General features: G+C 50.9%; 1 protein-coding gene across 3 annotated transcripts in view; it reads right to left on the bottom strand.

Annotated features, from left to right (window-relative positions):
* P2RX1 (purinergic receptor P2X 1) overlaps positions 1-8,593 on the bottom strand; it is an 11,861-nt gene that overhangs the window by 1,953 nt on the left and 1,315 nt on the right. For all 3 annotated transcript variants that reach the window (XM_017743074.1, XM_017743075.1, XM_008640383.2), the window contains exons 2-10: positions 6,158-6,305; positions 5,681-5,752; positions 5,183-5,252; positions 4,583-4,679; positions 4,260-4,340; positions 2,892-3,033; positions 1,621-1,751; positions 914-1,004; positions 182-247 (exon numbers count right to left, since the gene is read on the bottom strand). In XM_017743074.1, coding sequence (XP_017598563.1) covers positions 182-247; positions 914-1,004; positions 1,621-1,751; positions 2,892-3,033; positions 4,260-4,340; positions 4,583-4,679; positions 5,183-5,252; positions 5,681-5,752; positions 6,158-6,305 — 898 coding nt within the window. The remainder of the gene's footprint in view (positions 1-181; positions 248-913; positions 1,005-1,620; positions 1,752-2,891; positions 3,034-4,259; positions 4,341-4,582; positions 4,680-5,182; positions 5,253-5,680; positions 5,753-6,157; positions 6,306-8,593) is intronic.

Raw genomic sequence — 8,593 nt, forward strand, 5'->3', positions numbered from 1 at the left:
AATCTATTTTCCTGAGCTAGCAAGGCAGGAGAGCACCTCATTTCCCCCCTTTGCCCATCCTCTGATTCCCTGAGCAGTAGCCAGCATTTCATTGCAGCTCAAGGACACTTCCCACAGATGTCACAGGCAAGAAGAATAATTTGAGAGTCTCCATATAGAGGCTGGAAATATCTGAACTTACCACTCCAAAAATACCAATTCCAGAGCCAATTGTGGTCATGGTCGGGATGATGTCAAATTTGCCTGCCTGGATAAAGTCAGAGAAAATAGGTGATAAGTTACAGTCAGACCAGGGGAAAATAAAAGGGTGCTCTAGCTGTAGGTGGGGCTCGGCAAAAGTGCCTCGCAGCAACCCAAACAGCAACCACAGCACACAGGGAAACAGGAGCTGGGAAAGAACTAGTCAAACAGAAAAATATTATAGGTTGTTTTTAGGCTGAAATAAATTGAAGTTACTTTTCTTCCTGTATTTTTAATATAAGAAACCCAACCAAAACCAAGCAACCAAACAAAAGTATACACTTTGAATATTCCCAGTGGGAACATAATGAGGAAAGCCTTCTCTCCCAGTGGGAAGAAAAAGACAAAATAGAAAAATGCAAATGTTCAGCTTTTGGAAATATCAGTAAAAAGTTTTGAGTTTCCACAGGTCCCCCCCACTCCCATCATGAAGTTTTTTTGACAAAACCATTGACCAAGCTGCAGCTGAAAGATGTGACATATAAAACACGGTTTCCTCCTCTCTTCCCTTCCCCAGTACTTCCCAAGGGTTCCTGTGAGCGGGCCAGCACCCGAGGAAAGCACTCATACTAGTTTTCCTGAACCCATAGGATCCTGGTGCTGTGTTACAGAGCTGGTACCTTCCCAAGGACATGGCACTGCTGTCCCAGGGATCCAGGGGATCCACCCTTACCTTGCCATTCACCAAAATGTCGAGCCGGATCCCAAACACCTTGTAGAGTGTCCTCTTTTCCATCCCACCTTCTTTGTAGTATTTGGCATATCTGTGCAATTGGATGGTGAGTGTTAATGGTCTGCCAGAGTGTCTAACAGCCCCTGCAACCCTACAGCATCAGGATCTTGGACACAGATCTGGGAATGTGCTATCACAGACCTGCTCCTGACCTTCTCCTTAAACCCCCTGAAGGAGCTGGGCTGTTGGCACCTCTCCTCTCTGTGCCTCAGTTTGCCTGCCTGCAGGTTGGAGTTTCACCTCCTGCTCGTGCTGTTTGATCTGATGTCCCCAAGTCCTGCACGCTGCAGATATTGATGCAGCACTAGTGACAGCGTCACACAGAGGAGAGGATAGAGACTGTGAGAACATGTGAGATGATCCTGCACCTTCTCTAGTCTTTCAAGGGGCTTCCCAAAAGCTCAGCCAAGCAGGAGAGCCAGCAAGGGGGAGGAGATGGAAAGGAAATAGGGTAATTTTGAAGCCAAGGGGTGTATTACCACTTTTCTCATGCCATTTTAAAGAGCACTGGTACTGCTGTCTGGCCCTGCAAGGGTAGTGAGTATTTTGAAGAAGTCTCTGACCTTCCACCATCCCTTGAGCGCTGTGGGAACCTGAAAGCTGTCACTTCTGAATTATGCCTGGAGAATTAACAGATGTTTCCTTACCTGAAGTTGAACCCTGGTGAAACGTTACTGTCGTCATTGTAAAGGCCATGGAACTGGTAAATGGGTTTGCAGTACCGCAGGGGCCAGTCGAGGTCACAGTTCCAGTCTATGGTGATGCCCACCACTCCGCCCTGCAGCCAAGAGTGGAGTCATGGGCTTGCCCCTCCTTGGACCTGGCCCACACAGAGAAATGTTTTCCCTCCTCATACATGTCATCAATGCCATGAGGTGTCCTGGCTCAGGACCCTACTTCCCTCCTCATACATGTCATCTCAATGCCATGAGGTGTCCTGGCTCAGGACCCTACTGCTGCCTCAGCCTTCCTGGGCAGCCTTGGCTTTGTGGCCTGTACATAACCCCTTGCAGAGGCTCTTGTTTCTGCCCTGAGTGCTGGATACACAAATAAATTCATGCCCTCTTGTTCCTGATCCAAATCCTGTGCCCAAGGCATGGTCCTGAGAAACAGTGCTCACCACAGATCCCTTCTGGTCCTCATGGGACAGCCTTCCCTTACCTGATTTTGCCCAAGAGATTGCTCAGGAAACGCAGGAGTCCCTCCTGAGCTCACTCCAGATTGTAAATAGCTGTGCCCCAGAGGCTTGTATTTTTACACCTTTAACATATAGAATCTTAGAATGGTTTGGGTTGGAAGGGACCATAAAGACCATCCTGTTCCAAACACCTTCCACTTGGCCAGGTTTCTCCAGGTCCTGTCCAACCTGGCCAGGAATGGGGTGGCCACAGCTTCTCTGGGCCATCTGATCCAATCTATGCAATACATGTTCATATATGCAAGCCTCTGATTTTATTCAGTGCCTGGCAAAGCTATCACAAGATTCTGCAGTGCAGAGGGAGCAGATAATCCCACACGCCAGCCTGAGGAGTGTTGGACAAAGCTGCATTTTGGAGCCTGGGGAAAGGCTGCAGTTTGCACTGTGCAATGACCAATATTTGACCATCCAGCTGGGACTTCCAAGCTCAATCAGATGGGATTTGGCCACACAGATCTAGTTATTCATTGCTCAAATTAAAACAAACTGAACCCTGGGATTTACTGCCAGTGGGTCAAATCTTCTCAAGAGTTTCCAAGAAAGATGTAAATATTAGGCCATGTCCAAGGAGATTCATAATCTCTATGAGATAATTCTGACACTTTTGTTTTCTCAAGCATTCTTGAGAAAACAGAAAATCATCTCAACAGCTGGGGATGATTGCACTGCCAGTGTCCCTCTCCCATCAACAGCAAAGAACATCACTTGAAATTGAAGTACCTTAACAGCCAGAAAGGTAAAATTCTGACCCGATTCCTTCACTATGTATCCTAGTTCGAACACAGGACATAAGGAATCGGTGACTTTGTGATAGGTGCATTTCTTCAGGTACTGCTTGGTAATGCTCTCAACTAAGTTGCGCCTGTGAATGAAAAGAGAGTGAGAAAAATTCTCAATAATACAATAATTTGGGTGGGAAATAACCTCTGGAAGTCCCATGTCCAATCCATGTCCCTCTCCCATTCACCTGCCAGCTTGTCCATGGGCTCTGCTAGGCAATGCTCGGAGCACCAACAATTCTTATCTGGGACACCTCATGGATAGTGAGTGTATCCCACAGCTTTTACATTTAGCTGGAGTTTGCTGTCTCCTATAGCAAGGGTTAAAAGGAAAGGAAAACTTCTTGCCTTCCATCCCACTCTGCTCTTTTGCCTAAAAACATCCTCTCTGTGAAGCCTATGGTTTTGTAAGACCTGTGCCTTGCTCAACCTCATCCCGTCACTGATGCTCAGCAGTTAATTGTCAGCAGTGATCAAAGGCAGGAAGTTTCCCCACAGCCCAGAGGGGTCTGGCACAGCCCCTGCCACAGCAGCCAGCCCCGCCGCCCTCACTGCCAGGACCTGCTTCCTCTCTGTGTCCTCTTCAGCCTGCCCTTGCTCAGGGCACCTCTGCTTGCTGCTGGGGGGATCCCCTCTCCCAGCCACCTCTTGGGGTGCAGTGTGAGGTCAGCCCAAGACTTTGCCAAGAATGCCAGCTGCCAGGACATTTAACCTTGGCTGCAGCACGGGGACAAGATCAGCTTAGAGAGAAGAATCGACTGTCTTCAGCACAAATAGCTTCTGTTAATTTGTTTCAAATCAGATATATAATCGGTGCCATCACAGATCCTCTTATGAGTATGCCTTCAGCCAGCAGCACTTCCCCCAGTGCTGCCAGGAAGGGGCCAACCCCACCCTTTGCTGAAACAGATCGAATCTGTGATGTTAAGAGGGACTCTGGGGCACCAAGCTTATCCTGGCCATGTAGTATTTTTATGTTGTCTTCAGAGAAGAAAAATGAAGAATCAGAGAAACTATATTTTCATGTGCAACTTGTGAGGGTAACTCAGGAGAGGTTAATTCCAGAAATCTTTCCAGTAACTACAGCTACCAGGTGAAGTGGGACAGACTTGGGAGGGAAATGTCTCAGTTCCTATGAGGTAATCTGGGGTTCAGTGAAGTGGTTAGAGTAGTTCTGGGATCCCTGATGAGGTATGCAATCCTCTATACCAAGCATCCAGTTACATCCATCCAGCTAAACCCATGGTTTCCTCTGAGGGACACAGCTGGAGGAACTGACCAGGAGCCAACCCCCCAAACCTCTCCTTACCTGGACACCTTGAACTTGGGGAAGGTGATACTGTTCTTGATGAACAAGGTGAACTTCTCTGCTTCTGACAGTAGGGCAGGGCTGAAAAACACAAGTGTAGACATGTATCCATCACTTGGCTCTCCAGGCTCTAGAGAAAGCCCCATTTGGTAGAAATTCACCCAAACTGGGACAAGCCACAGAAAAATGGTGGTCTCATCCCTTCCCTTTCTGGTCTTTCATGACTCAGGCTGTCCTAGCCACATCCCATAGAGCCCCAGCTTGGTCTGTCCCACACCAAGTGCAGCTGGGGTGGGAAAGAGGGCAACATCATCATTCCTTACCTGGGAACATGGTAATCGACTTCAACAGGACACCAGCCAAAGATCTCACAGGTCTTCACAGTGTTGTTGTAGTGTACACACTTGCCAGTCATGAGCCCTGTGGGAGAGACAGCTGCTTACACCCCTGGATCCTGTGAAATCTCAGCCTCATGCTGGGATGGATGGGATCTGGCTGGGGCTTCTGCTTCAAGGCACAAAATGCTCAAGGCTTTGGCACCGTTCTAAAACAGGAAATTAATTGTGGCCTCTCAGCTCAGGGCAGTGGTTTCTCTTACAATGCTGTACAGGGGAAGAGCTGGGGATTTTTCTTGTTAAAACACACCTAAGAAAATGCTGAGCTGATAAGAGGACAAGAGTTTGGGGGAAATGGCTTAGTCCTGATTAATCTTTTGTTGGCTGAGCTGTTTGCAGCTCAGGTATCTTTCAAAAGAGCAGAGCTGGACCAGCCCAGGTGGAAACTTCAACCAGCATGTCAGAGGCTTTTCCTAAACCCCTGTCCAAAGCATGTCCCCCAGTCAGGTGACACCCCAGCCAGGCAGCTTTTCTGGGTGCGTCTCACCAGAAACACCGAGGCCGGTGCCCCGGGGCCGTGCGCCGTACCTTGTCCCTGACGGCTGTACTTCCCTTTGCTGCAGTCGCTGTCCCGCGTGCACAGCCCGGCATCTGGCAGCTGTTTGGAGAAAGCAGCCACCTCTTAGCATCCCACCCTGCAGCTTCAATCCCTCTGTCCCTCCTGCCTCACCAGGCAGAATTTTCCTAGAGGGATACACTGCTCAGAGCCTTGTCCATACACTGCTTCCCAACCAAGGCTGTCCAGATAAAGCAGGAAAAAAGGGGCAATTTATTCACTCTGGGCAGATGTTTTCATTTAAGCCTCAAGTCTGCTCTGCCTGATCATCTCAAAGGGAAGAAAATTTAAATGGATGCTGCCTGTTTTTCAGCAGAATAAAAGTCTTCACATAGCACACAGGAGTCAGGAACAATAATATGGGGCCAGGCTCAGGCTTTTACTAAACCTCCCAATGTCAGGAAAGTCTTTCCCCACAGTCCCCCTGAATTACAGAAGCTCAGCCCACTGAAGGAAGCCAGTGCGTTTACCTCTGGGCAGGTTCCTTGTTTCTGTCCAGGAGTGACAATGAAGTTGGTCATCACCACGAACGAGTTGTCCCCCTGTGGAGAGACAGCCAACGAGCTCACAGCCAGCACAGGGTCTCCTCTGTGAGGAGCCTGTCCCTGGATGGGGACCTACAGTGCCACCAGCCCCAGGGACAGTGGAGGACCCTGCTCACTGCCTGAGATACTGCTCCGGAGGCACCGGAGGATCCTTGATCCTTTTGGAGGCAGCCTCAAATGGGCCTCCTCAGCCATAGTGGGTCCCAAGTACCAAATGCTCCCCAGGGAGAACCTGGGCAGAGGTTTGTGACGGGAGCAACCTCCTTTCCACCACAGGGACACCCTGTCATGGTTAGCCCCATGGAAAGCCTATGCTGAGGACCCATCTGCACCCCAGCACATGGGGAAAAGCAGCCACAGGGACAAAAGCAAATTCCTAACCCACCCACCCTGACTCCTTACCTGGGGTGGGAAAACATAATCCACCACATCCCAAATGTGAGGACCCAGGACACTCTCATTGGTCAGCGTCAGCCCTTTCAACTTCACCGAGACCGAGCTTACGATGCTGTCCTGTGACTGGTAGCCCTTCTCGTAGAGGAACACCCACCTGGACAGGGAAAGGTGGCAGGGTGAGCATGGCCACCAGCACTCCTCCACTGGGCCCCAATTCTCAGGGCTCACTGGGGCTTTTTCTACCAAGTCTCACCTGAGGAATAATTTTCCAAGTTTCCTCCTGCTGGACGTGGGACATGTTGCTGAACTTTCCTACCCTTTGCCTGAGGCATGTGGTAGATGCAGGACCCAATTTTCATGCCAGGATGGTGTGTTTTGGGGACTAGGACACATTTTGTGGCTGAGGGTGTGTGAAGGCAGGTGGAGCACGGTAGCCATCAGTGATTTGGGGTTAAAGCCTACAGTAGGTTTGCAGCTTGCTGGTCTCAGTGACCTACCCAGACACTCCTGATCTCCTGATCCACTGCAGAGGAACTCTCCAAAAATCAATGCCTCCAAGGCCAACACAGGGCTGAGTCTGGACGTGGCTCACATCCAGAGCCACTGTTCCCCATCCAGCAAAGGGAATATGGAGCCATGGCCCCGTGTGCAAGAGGGCTGTAGGAGCAGGGTAAGGGACACTGCTGTGGCCAGAACAGGGCTCTCTCTGCCTTTCTCAGCCCATCACACAGTCATTAGGGCAGGCTCCTGACACTATTTAACCTACAGCATAAACAAGCTGCTGCTGGATTAACTCAGACTCAGGGAGACTATAAACATGGGCAAGCAACCATTTCGGGTAGTGCTCCCGGCGGCGCGGAGCATTCTCGGCACTAAAAAAGGAGCGATCTGGATTTTGTCCCCACTGCCACGGGCATCAGTCCCGCTGGCTGTGACAGAGGCAGCAGGCTACCCGTGGGACGGCCCATGACACCAGCCTGGCGTGTTAACCTCGCCTCTTGACACCTGGCTGATGGGCAGAGAAAAAAATGGAGAACCCCAGGTGCTGCCTGGAGGTTTTCTATTTGGTGCTGGACCTTGTGGGGACTTCTCAGGGAGGGAGCTTTTTAGCTTGCAGCCCCATTGGCATCCCAGGACTGAGGGCAAGAGGACCTCTGCCAGGGATGGCATCTGCTCCAGTGCCTGGGGATGGGAACAGAAATTCAGCACTGCTGCCACCCCAGCTGGGACACCCAGCTCCAACATCCTCCTCCAAGGCAGAACACCGTAATGGGTTACACTGGTCACAGTGGGCATCTTCCCTGATGCCCTTGGAGCTGCAGGAGGCTGTGAGCTGGGCAGAACATTTTCCTAGATCAGCCTCCAGCACAGACTCTGCTGCTGACCTTATCCCCCTCTGGCAGAGCTGACTACGGGCACATAGGGCTGGGCAACCCCACCTCCCCTGCCACAAAGCCAAGGTCAAGACAAACAAAACACCATTTCCCCATGAAGCTGTAAATGCTGCAGTGAGTCCTGACCAGGTTGTAAAAGTCCCCTGGTGTCACTCCCCAAGCTCTCTTCCCTTACCAGCCTCATCCTGTGGCTCAGCCCGCAGCTCCTTGCATGCAAGGTTTCCGGAAGTGGAACCCAGAAGGCACCCAGCATTGCCTGCACAGCAGCGATACTGCCTTATCAGTTATCAGAGGAAAGAGGTACTGCTTCCCAGGGGTGACATGGGGTCTCGCAGGGGAGGTGGCCCCACTTGTGTGCACTGATGGCACTACCCATGTCCTTCCAGCAGTCATGCATTGGCACACATTTCCATGAGCATCCCATGCCTACTATGAAGGAGGGACAAAAGCTGGGAAAACGGTAAATAAATACACATTTGGCTACCAAATTGGCTTTCAAAGGACAGAAGATCTCAGGCCTTGTGGCTTGATGAGGGCAGCAAACTGGGGGCCAGTGTTGTGGGCAGGGAACTGGGAGTAGTGCTGTGGGACAGGAGCTGGGGGCAGTGCTGTCAGCAGTGAGGGGATGCCAGGGGCTGGGGGGGCTGTGGGCAGCTGCAATCATAGGTAGCCCCTTGCTAGAGGAGCCTGATCCCCACAAGCCAGGAAAACCTTCATACCAGATTCCTCCCCTCTGCCACTGTTGCCCCTTGGCTGGTTCTCCTGCTCCCTTCTGGTTGCCTGTCTCAGTTTAGCCAAGTTGCTTAAGCGACGTTTCCTTAGCTGCTCTGCACAACCTTCTGTGCCAGTTCCCCATCCACAGGAGTGGCTGGCCCTGGCCACATTTGGGACTGGAGCCCTGGGACTTCACAGGCTCAATCCTTAGGAAAAACAAAGCTGCTCCCAGTAACACAGGTGCAAAACTCTTTGCAACAAAGCATCCTTGAAACTTCAGCTGCAGTTTTGCATGAGGATTACCCTTGGGAGCCAAAGCACTGAGGAGCAGGGT

This window comes from Corvus brachyrhynchos, unplaced genomic scaffold, assembly GCF_000691975.1.
Source record: "Corvus brachyrhynchos isolate BGI_N302 unplaced genomic scaffold, ASM69197v1 scaffold99, whole genome shotgun sequence".
Lineage (NCBI taxonomy): Eukaryota > Metazoa > Chordata > Aves > Passeriformes > Corvidae > Corvus > Corvus brachyrhynchos.